General features: G+C 42.8%; 1 protein-coding gene and 1 long non-coding RNA gene across 2 annotated transcripts in view; one reads left to right on the forward strand and one right to left on the reverse strand.

Moving 5' to 3' along the window:
* Positions 1-11810, reverse strand: part of Dzank1 (double zinc ribbon and ankyrin repeat domains 1) — a gene marked incomplete in the record, with an annotated part of 81448 nt that overhangs the window by 38103 nt on the left and 31535 nt on the right. The window contains 4 exon segments of the mRNA XM_017799892.2: positions 1425-1589; positions 2581-2703; positions 4986-5078; positions 10320-10433. Of these exon segments, the coding sequence (XP_017655381.1) occupies positions 1425-1589; positions 2581-2703; positions 4986-5078; positions 10320-10433 (495 nt within the window).
* LOC115071562 lies at positions 10360-11717 on the forward strand. The gene is made up of 2 exons (XR_003850657.1): positions 10360-10454; positions 11469-11717. It is a non-coding gene; the product is annotated as an uncharacterized LOC115071562 (long non-coding RNA).

An 11810-nucleotide genomic window follows, 5' to 3' on the forward strand; every position in this document is an offset into this window, starting at 1 on the left:
TACAAAAAAGAGAAAAGAATAAAGAAAAAAATTTTTTAAAGACCATGAACGCCCTACATTGCATGCCAAGGACTAAGCACATGTGCAATCTCTCTAATAATTATCGGTCTTCAATTTCTTTCAGTAAAGAGATAAAAGAAACCTGAAGGTCTTTACGTAGCTTGGAGAAACCTGAAAAGGCTAACAGGAAACTGGTCAGTGGCGTGTGAGTGCTGCAGAAAACGACCACATGAGCTTTTCCTCTCACGATGCCCAGATGTTACCAAGAGCCAAAGAAACCTTACATACTTGATCTAAGTTTTCTAAAACAGCAGAGCAGGAAGGAAAGTTCTTGGAATGCTACTGAAAAAATCCAACAGATGTACATTCTATTCCATGCAAAGAAAGTTACTTCCCTCTATGGGCACTGTGCCCACTGCCTTACAAATGCTGTTAGACATTAATATCTACTAGATTATATAGGCAGATTTAGCTCTTTGATTTTTCTTCTTTTGAGACAGTGTTTCACCTTCTACCTCAGGCTGGTCTTGAACCTGCATAAAATTTTAATTTTTTAAAAATTATTTTATTATTTTTATGTGTATGTGTGTATTGCCTGCATGTACGTAAGTGCACCTGTGTGGCACAGTGCCTGCGGAGAACAGAAGAAGCTGTTGGATCCCCTGGAACTGGAGTTACAGACAGTTGTTAGCTGCCATGTGGGTGCCAGGATTCAAATCTAGGTCTTTTGCAAGAACAGCCAGTGTTTATTATTTTTATTTTATGTATATGAATGTATTGCCCACATGTGTGTGAGTGCACCGTGTCATGCAATGACATGGAGGCCAGAAAAGGACATCAGATTCCCCTGGAACTAGAGTTAAGGATGGTTTGTAGCTGCCATGTGGTGCTAGGAATCAAACCAGGGTCCTCTGTAAGATGAGTACTCTTAACCACTGAGTCACCTCTCCAGCCCCATAAAGTTTTAATTTAAAAAAATTAATTATGTGTATATGTGTGTCTGTGTGTGGGTATGTGCACATGTGAGTGCATGTACCTGTGCTAGATCAACTGAAGGGACTGGATCCTCTGAAGCTGGAGTTATTGGTGGTTGTGAGCCATCCAAAGTGAGTGCTGGGAACCAAACTCAGGTCCTTTATCAGAACAGTATGCACTCTTAACCACTGAGACATCTCTCCAGTTCAAATTTTTAATTTTTGAAAAAACTATTCAAGTGTTTAGAACCTAAATCGAATTTATTTGTATACCTAGTTCAAAGTCAATGTGAAAGGTCTACATATTTTGGTTCTGTTCCCCTGGATTGCTTGAGGCTGGCTTTGAATTTAGAGATCCGCCTGCCTCTGCCTCCCAAGTGCTGGGATGAAAGACGTGCGCCACCACGGCTGGCTCCTGGCCACTGATTCTTACCACAGTGCAGACCTCACCTCAGAAAATGGGCGAGGTCCCCCAGCAACTAGAGCCAAGCTGCTGTCCACACTGAATCTCGTCATGGACTTCACATAAATGCCACAGGAGCCACAGAATCGGGCAGACAGATGATTGCTGGCCCCACATTTAGAGCAAACAGAGTGGCTAGCAGAAATGCCAAGCTAGGGGAAAGAAAACATTTTTATGATTTTAGAGCTATAATTTGCCCATATAAACTAGTCTCATACAGTCTCTGACACTCAAAATAATATGTGCTCCTAACTTCTGATATAACAATTCCACCTCTAGAATTTATCCTATAGATGGACAAGAACTTAAAGAAATATATTCCAGGTCATCTCTTACAGTTGTATGGGGGTTTTATTACATTTTATTTATTTTGTGCATGCATGCATGCTCCGTGTGTGTGTGTGTGTCTGTGTGTGTGTTTGTGTGTGTGTGTAGTACCTGTTATAGTGCATGTGTGGAAATCAGAGGACAACTTGGTTCGTTCTTTCTACCATGTGGGTCCCAGGATTGAATTCAGGTCTTCAAGCTTCATAGAAGGTGCTCCCTCCCACTGAACCATCTTGTCAACCCAATACTGTCGTTCTAGAGGACATATTGGAACAACCTGAGTGTCCAGCAATAGGGGATAGTGCCTAAACAAATCATACAGAAAATGAAATGTGAAGCTACTGGAGGAGGCAGCTAATAAGAGCTGTTGGTGGGTGGAAAGAATGGGTCAGTAAGCTCAGCTCTCTCAGCAGCTGAGAAAGCCCCTCAGGGCCTCAGTAGCAGGAGTGCTTCTTCAGGGAGGAACTGTGCACTGAGATGAAACGGAAATAACCCTCCACTTTAAACCTTTTATTATTCACAAGCAATACTCAGATAAACATAAATCAGTTTAAATGTTTTGATTAAAAAATAGGCAAACACGATTCATAAAAGAAAATTCCAATGATCAATAAATAAGTGGAAAGGCTTAACCTCAAAGAAGTGCAAATGAAAGTGGTAGGGGAAAAGGATTTCCAATATCCAGCATATGAGAATGTATTATCTCTACTTCAAATTCTTAGATACAGAGGGAAGAGTAAGTGTCTCCTGCAGTGTGCAGGAAGAGTTTGGCTCTCCAAGGTGTTCTGCACAAAGAGGCTGTTAAAAAGTACCCACCATGGCACCACACCAGTCACAGAAGGATGCCTTCCAGAGATTCTGGTGGCTGCATCTGGAGCAGGAAATGGTTTCTCCCTTCTGAGTGGGAGGAGGAGGGACTTTATGTCCATTGCACATCCACTGGTGAACAAAACAGCATTGACAGACAGGATCAAAGCTACATTCTCCAGTCACCACCCCATCCAAAACCAAGAATAAAGCCCGGAAACAATGGAAGCCCTGGAAGTACAGCATTTTTGCCTAAAAGATTAAAAGTGTGGTAGATTTACCAGTTAACAAGCCAGTTCACAGAGCACATATTCCTGCCTGGAAATCACAGGAAGTCAATGAAAATGGTGCCCCCCACACCTTGATGCTGCTCTGTACTGTTAATATCAAAGACCAAGCATGCCTACTGCTTAACTGGAGGCTTTCAGTGAACAGAGGCTGCAAAGAGGGCTGAGATTCCTAAGGTGCCTATTCTCTATCCTTGGAGATTCTGCTTTCCCTAGGGAAGTGTTAATTTTCCAGCCTGGGCATGGAAAAATGAGGGGACAGATATGGGCATTTTATTCTGTACGTCCACATTTGTGCCTGCGTACATCCGTACTGTATGTAGTCCAGCATAGACACAGTGCAAACTGCTAGCACAGGTCCTCTCTGTTGAGTCATCTTACCAGCCCCATCTGCAACCTAACTTTTGTCCAGGATTCCACACAGCCCCATATTGTCCTTATAGGGGTATAGTGGGTTTCGTATGATCAATGCCAAGTTAATATGAAGGAGTGCTTAGTACAGGGTGAGTTCTGTACCTCAAGCTCCTCTCTCACCAGGCTTTTCACTAGATCCTGATTCCTATATGTGAAAGGACTATAATTTTATGGATTTTTCCCCACCTGTATAATACCAGTGACCTTGGCAATGGGACTCATTCAAATAGTTATTGAGCTGATGAAAAACTGATCCAATAAGCAACTGATTATATGTATTGCCATATACTCCATGTGTAATATTACACAACAGGAAAACACCCCAACATTTTCTAAGGACAATATTCCCTCAAAGATAGTTAATTTAGTTCACTGCATTTGTCCAGCTGAATCCTATTTTGTTCTAGGGTGCTCTGCTATCCCAAAGCAGAGCCTTTTCCAGGCAGAAGCCACATGAGCCCCTAACATAGACAGCTGAGGAAGGAGAGAGGTCACGTCAGCTCCTAACACAGAAGCTGAGGAAGGAGAGAGGCCACATCAGCCCCTAGCACAGAGAGCTGAGGAAGGAACATTTTTCTGGGGTCATAAACCTTGTTTTTGTACAATTAGAGACAGACTCTTTTGAGTGAGCCAAAAGAGAAAATCTTTGAAAACTTTTGTCTCAGGTCTTATATTTCTGTTATCCTCATATTAAAATAAAAATTTGAAAGAGATTTTTGTCACTTGGAAGTTCTAAACACAAAGCCTTCAGAGCTTTCATTGATGATGGAAATCCAAGTCGTTTTTTAAATATAATTTTCTTTAAAGAAGGAAAAGTTATCTTACCCCATCATATTAATGCTGCTAAACAAAGAAAAGACATAAAGCTGTCAGACTGAACATGCATTGTTACTTTTTGGCATTTCCACAATACTATCATTCTAACATCTAGAGCTGGATAAAACATTCAGATACAAAGGTAGTTTTAAAACATTCATTTTTGTCAGTGATTAAAATGGTGCACACCTTTAATCCTAGCACTCAGGAGGCAGAAATAGTCAGACCTCTGTGAGTTCAAGGTCAGCCTGGGCTACATAATAAGACCCTGCATAAAAAACAAAAGTGAAAAACCATTTAATTTTAGTATGTTCCTAAACAGTTTTGTTGATAGAAATGGAAACCAGAAATGGAAGAATCATATCACCAACAGCCAATGTAATCAATTTAAACATCTTACTCTTTACATAAGAAGTCCAGAAGGCCTGAGGAAAGGATGAGAGGGATGAAAGGACTGAAAAAAAATTAAAATAACTTTTGAGACAGGGTCTTGATCAAATTTATCTTGACAAATAGTGCTTGAAACATATAGAACATTCTAGTTTATCATCAGAAGTTATTTTATTACTATTGTATATATATATATATATATATGTGTGTGTGTGTGTGTGTGTGTGTGTGCACTGTATGTGTGTGAGTGTGGCACACATGGCACACATGTGGAGGTCAGAGGATAACATTCAGGAATCCGTTCTCTTCTTCCACTGTGGGTTCTAGGGATGGAACTCAGTAGTTGGATTTATACAGCAAGTGCTTTTACCTGCTGAGCCATCTTGCTAGCCCTGCTTTTTTTCTGAGTGGTTTCTCCTTCTATTGCACATCATTCTTCTCTATTAACATCAACATTGAACATTTAAGAGTCACTGGATACAGGACTGGCACATGCAATCAACCTACCTCTTGTGTTGAAGGCAGGGCCCCCTCACAGGTGACACAGTACCGAAGGTGAGCAGGGTTCCCCGTGCCACAGGTGCGACAAATGACCTTTTCCTTGGCAACAGAGAATTAGAAACAGAACTGAGCAAACAACAGTGCAGAGATCTTCTTAATCAGCTCCAGGCTTATTATAGCACCCCATCTTGAATACTGCATTGGTTGAGAAATTACTGCAACATACTGCCAGACAAGTGAATACAGTTCTAAAAGAAGCAAAACTCTAAGCAAACAAACTGAAAATTATTCATTTGGCTTGATGAGGGCAATCTGAAATTTCTGCAGTGATTATGTTCCTAGGCCCAATGTGGGATACTTGATAGTCAATAAACTCTCTATTTCACGGCCTACAGAATAAACAAAAAGACCAGCAAAAGCTTATTTCTGGATTTATAAGTCAGCTGGGTCTTGGACTTGAGTATACTACTGGACTTTATGCTAACTATGAATTTAAATTTATTCTGTAGTTTGTGATTTAGAAATGGAAGAAGGTACTATCAAAAAGAGAGTATTAAGTGCAACTACTCACGTCAGGATCCTGGGGTAACAGAGAGAGAGAGAGAGAGAGAGAGAGAGAGAGAGAGAGAGAGAGGAAAGTGGGGGAAATGTTTAAGATAGTTTACTTAGAGTTTAGCTAGTAGAGGTCTGCTCACAATGTCACTGAACCATTCTGCATTCTCAGGACACTATTAAATTTCTTTTCTTTAACCAAAAATATTTTGTTTATTATTTTTATTTTATGTGTATAAATGTATTGCCTGCATGTATGCAAGTGCACCCATGTCAGAAATGCCTGCAAAGTTCAGAAAAGAGTGTCAGATTCCCTGGAACTGGAGCTATGGATGGTTCCCAGTGCCCACATGGGAACCCAGAACCTGGGTCCTCTGCAAGAACAGCCAGTGCTCTTTACCACTAAGCCATCTCTGTAGTCTTAATTTATTTTTTAAAGAAAAGATTATTACTTGTTTATGTATACGTGTATGTGTTTGTATGTATGCCTGTAGAGGCCAGATGAGGGTGTCTAATCCCCTGGAGCCGGAGTTACAGGTAGTTGTGAGCCATCCTATGTGGATATCAGGAACCAAATTGGGTCTTCTGCAAGAGTAGCAAGTGCTCTTAACCTCTGAGCCATCTATCTAGCCCCCATCTATTCAATTTCTAGTAACCAGTGGTGCCAAATGTTCCTTTCTACTCCAGGATCACAGCCTCAGGGCATCCTAAAAGTGACAGTGTTCCAAAACTGGCATAGGCAAAGACCACGGTCAAGAGAAAGAAAGCCCAACCCCCAGGATTTTATTTCTAATACCACTAAGTAGTTCTTTGAGGTTCCAGAGATGGAGAGTCTAGTTAACTCCACTGCAGTAGGAAACTCCAAAGTCTGTAGGAATCTGATAGTTCCTGTTGTTGTTTGAATGTGAAACATCCCCCATAGGTTCACATATTTGAACACTTGGTGCTCAGTGGGTGCTGTTGGGAAGGTTGTGGAATGTGAAGCTTCACAGGAGGAGGTAGGTCACTGGGTATGGATGGGCTCTGAGGCATTATAGGCTGGCTGCACATCCTGTTAACACTCTGCTAATTTAGTATGGATGCAGTGTGACCAGCCAGCCTCCTGTTCTTGTCAAATGCCTTCCCTGCCTGCTGCCTGTCTTCCTCACCATGATGGACTGTACCCTGGAATTGTGAGCCAAGTAAACTTTCCTCCCTTAAGCTGCTTTCGTCAGAATATTTTATCACAGTGATGAGAAAGGAAATAAAGACAGTTCCTAATGCCAGTTGTAGTGACCTCCCTGTCCCTTAAGGACCACAGTGCTCTGCTCACAAAAAGTTAACAGGCTCCAATCATTTGGCCTGCTAAGAATTAACAGACATCTTTCGATTTTGTTGATGTAAAGGAGAGGACACAGCAGTGTATATCTAGAGCTGGCAGCAGAATTTAGCAGCATCATTCACATGGCACTGGATTTGCAGCCATGACAGATGCAAGAGTGAGAGAGTCATGGAGGTTTTTACCAAGGTTCTAGAAAGCTGCTGAGTGGGGGCTGGAGAGATGGCTCAGTGGGTAAAAGCACTCACTGTTCTTGCAGAGGATGGTGGTTCAGTTCCCAGAACCCACATGGTAGTTTGCAATCATCTTTAATTCCAGTTCCAGAGGATCTGACACCCTCTTCTGCCCTCCACAGCATGTGCTTGAATACACATAGGCAAAATGCTCATATACATAAAATAAAAATATTTAAAAAGAAATAATAAAAAAGCTACCGAGGCCAGGCAGTACGTGGCTCCCAGATGCCTCTGCATGAAGCTGGGAAAGTGAAGCCTAAGTTGCAATGGAGACCTGAGAATGTGACTTTTTTTTTTTTTTTACATTTTTTAATTGAATTTTTGCGATTTCCATACAATATAATTTGATGACATTTATATCCCCTCTCCCATCCACGCCTCCTCTCATTACCACCACCCAACTCATTTCAGTGTACTCTTTCTGTATAATGAAGCCTATAGAATCTATCTTGAATCCCCATATATTCTCCAGTGTGGGTCCATCCACTGGAGCTTGCAAAGGACTTGTGCATGCTGTCACCATTGCTGTGAGTTCACATGAGTAACCGACCAGCCGTCAGGAGAATTCCATCCTCCCTTGGCCATCCACCACCCCTGGGTCTTACATTCTTTCCACCTCTTTCTCTGCCATGATCCCCGAGTCCTGTGCTCCAAAGGCCTGACAAGGGCCGTCCACTCAGAGATAAGCACTCTGCAGCGCCCTCCTCCCTGCACATTAGAAAACAGTAAGTTTCTGTGTCAATCATCATCTGCTGCATAAGGAAACTTCTCCAGTGAGAGTTGAAAGATGCATTAATCCTTAACAGTGGGTGAGCACCTGCTCTAGCACAGTCCACTCCAACTGTCCCTCTCGGGACTAAGAGTCAACATTATTATGAGGGTACCACAGTTACATTTCACAGGAGGGGACTGCAGCTCCAGCTCACAGGATGGGAACCACATCTTCAGCTCACAGGAGAGGGCCAGGAATCCAGCCCACAGGGGAGGACCACAGCTCAAGCTCACTAGTGGGGTCCACAGCTCCATCCCACAGGAGAGAGCCACAACTCCAGGTCACAGGAGGGGAACCACGACTCCTGCTCACAGAAAGAGAACCACAGCTCCAGCTCACAGGAGGGGAACCACAGTTCCAGCTCACAGGGAGGGACCACAACTCCAGCTCACTGGAGGGGAACCATGATGCCTGCTCACAAGACAGGACCACAGGTCCAGCTCACAGGAGGGGTCCACAGGTCCAGCTCACAGTAGGGAACCACAACTGCAGCTCACAGGAGGGGACTACAGCTCCAGCTCATGGGAGGGAACCACAGCTCCTATTCATATGAGGGGACCACAGCTTCAGTTCATAGGAGAGGATCACAACTCCAGCTCACAGGAGGGTAACCACAACTATAGCTCACAGGAGGGGACCACAGGTCCAGCTCACAGGAGAGTACCATGACTCCAGCTCACAGGAGGGGACCCCAGCTCCAGCCCACAGGAGGGACAACACAGCTCCAGCTCAGAATGTGACTATTTCTAATCATCCTTTTTCTACATAATAGAGAGCCATCATCAGCAAACTGAGCAAACAAAAACATGAAGCCTCTTTAAGTGCATGATTATAAATTAACTGCAACACTTAAATTTGAATGCATAAGTAAAAAACTGTCTATATTAGCTGTAGTGTAATTTTTCCTTTGAATTCATTTTCAGAGAAAATATGCCTACATATCTCCCTTACAGATCCCATTGGCAAGTGTGCTGGATGGCTTCAGTTGTCAATTTGACATACCTGGGTAGAGGGAACCTCAACTGAGGAATTTTCTCCATTGTACTGACCTGTAGCCATGTCTACAGGGCATTTTCTTGATTGTTGAGAGATGTGGGAGGGCCTAGCCCACTGCGGGCAGTGCCATTCCTGGGAAGGTGGTTCTGTGTTGTACAAGAAAGCAGGCCGAGCACAGGCCAGAGGAGCAAGCCAGTAAGCAATGTTCCTCCATGGCCTGTGCTTCAGCTCCTGCCTCCAGCTTCCTGCCCTGAGTTCCTACCTTGGCTTCCCTCAGTGATGAACTGTGAGCTGGGAGAGATAAGATAAACCCTTTCTTCCCCAAGTTGGTTTCAGTCAATGTTTTTTGTTTTAATTTTTAATATTTTATTTATTATTTTTATGTTATATGTATGAGTATATTGCCTGCATGTATGTATGCACCTGTGTCGTGCAATGTCCAAGGCGATCAGAAGAGAGCATTGGATCCCATGGAACTGGAGTTATGGATGGTTGTTAGTTGCTATGTGGGTACTGGGGATCAAAGCTGGGTCCTCTGCAAGAGCAACCAGTGCTCTTAACCCCTGAGCCATCTCTCCAGCCCCCTTGGTCAGTATTTTTATCACGGCAATAGAAAGTAACTAAGACAACAAGTTATATATTTGGGCCAGTACGCCTTTCCAAAAACTAAATGTGAGACAGTAGAAAACAGGGTCCCCCTTCAGGGTTCTTAGTCTCATTAAAAAAATAATTTAAGAATGGACTCAAATGAAAGCTTTAGGGCAATTTTATTAGAATTTAAAGAAAAAAACCCTCAGGGCAGGCAAGCTGTAAATCTTAGCAACTATCCTGAAGAGAAGAAGGGAGTGGAGAAGGCAAAAGGCCATAAAGCCATGCCTGTTTACAGCCAGCATGGAGGTCAGACACATGGCAGACTAGCACCTACATGGTGGGGAAGGGAAGGGAGCTGTAGAGAAAAAGTAAGAAAGCCCAAAATATTAGGGCAGCCCAGAACAATAGGGAAAACATGCTTAGAAAAGAGGTAAAAAGATGAAAAGGAAAGTTTATGCTTTTTTGAATTCTTCAAAAAGTGGCTAGACTTACAGCAAGCCACATGTCCACACACACTACACTAGGAGATGGGGATTCCACGCAAGAAAAGTTCACCATCTGATTAATGCACAAAGTATTCCGCCCATCTCTTTTGCATGACTTAAGGTGAACCTGCCTTCCTAGGGTTGGTCCTGTGACAAGGTGACTGACCAGCAAAACTGGAAAGTTTAGACTCCACCCAGGCCAGAGATTCCTATTCTCATGACCAGTTTTCTCTTAAGGGGCTTTTTTGCTACTGTAACAAATGGATTTGTTTACAGATACTAGCTTATCAATTTCTAGTCCATTTTACAAGCTGAAGACAGACATATAACTATTCAAACATTACTTTCTATGCATTTTATTCATGTTTCCTCAGAATCACGTTTCCTTACCTTCAAGTGGAGGCTGGCCTGTGGCCTAAGCTGTGGAGCAAGAGGAGCCTCACATACCACACAGATGGGGGTGTTCATGGGTACCATGTTTTCACATTCTACACACAAGCCCATCTGCACAAAGAAAAGGATCAGGTTTGTCTTCGGCTATAAAAGCTGAAGCTAGGTGTGGCTCTTAGAATGTAAGGTTTGAGTTGCTTTTGTAAAACTAATTTAAAATAATTACCCTTCCAATTATTTTTTTCTATTAATTGTAAAACATGTTTACTACAGAAAAGAGAAGTGTAAGTCAAAGGTGAGCAATCAACTGAAAAGGTCCTAAAATGCCTGAAGTTTGAATAAGAGCATGCAAGTTCCTGCTGGGGTGCTCTGCCCTTCTCTTGCTCTGAGCAATGGTTCTCCCTGGGCAGGGAGGCTAGGCAGTTCTGGCTGTTACTGGTCAGAGCCCACCTTATTTGGACCACTGGTAAGAACACAATCTCAGGCTAACAGAGAGGACCGTGGTAATCAATAAACAGAAGTGCCCAAGGGTTGTTATTGTTTTGTTTTTGTTTTGTTATTTTTTTTTTGAGTAGATCATTTCCTTTTATTATGACTTTTATTTTACCTTTTTAAAAATGTGTGTGTGTGTGTGTGTGTGTGTGTGTGCATGAGTGTGTGTGTGCATATGTGTGTGCAAGTACCTGTAGAGGCCTGAAGATATTCTTGGGCATCATCTTCAGGAATGCTGTCCATCTCCTTTCAGACACAGTCTCTGACTGGCCTGGAGCTCACTGATTAGGTTAGGCCAGTGAGCCCCACGGCTGGCCTGGCCAGTGAGCCTCAGGAGTCTACCTCCCCAGCACCAGGCATTTTAATGTAGGTGTTAGGAATCAAGCTCAAGCTCTCATGCTTACAAGTCAAGCACTTTACTGACTGAGCCATCTTCCCAGGCCCAAGCCAAGGACTTTAACAGGTAATCCAACTATAACATCTGAACAAATTCTCTGCATATCTTCAAGTGACTAAAGTCTATACACATGTTTTACATAAACCAGAATGGGCCCAAGTTCCAAAGCATCTTTACTTGCATGTGAAGATGTTGGAGAGCTCAATATAAGTAAAAGCTTGGGTAAACCTAAAAACCATCTTGAATTTTATATTTCATAGATAACTAATGCATTCTTCAAGACCTTAGTGAAGGAACTGTCTTTTGGATCTTCTTATGAAACACAAATGAAGCTGTTCATGGTGTGCCTGGAAGAGAAGGCAAGTCCATGCTCCTGAGGAGACCTTTCACTGACAAAAACTCAAATGCTTTTAATCCCAGCACTTGGGAGGCAGAGGCAGGTGGATCCTTGTGAGTTCAAGGCCAGCCTGGTCTACAAAGTGAGTTCAGGTCAGCTGGGATTACAGGGAGACCCTCTCTCAAAAAGACCAAAAAAAAAAAAAAAGAGTTTTTTGTGGGGAATGGCTGGGGGTGCCGACAACACAGCAGACAGTAGCAGGGAT

This window comes from Nannospalax galili, unplaced genomic scaffold (assembly GCF_000622305.1).
Source record: "Nannospalax galili isolate Female #2095 unplaced genomic scaffold, S.galili_v1.0 scaffold3261, whole genome shotgun sequence".
NCBI classification, from domain to species: Eukaryota; Metazoa; Chordata; class Mammalia; order Rodentia; family Spalacidae; genus Nannospalax; species Nannospalax galili.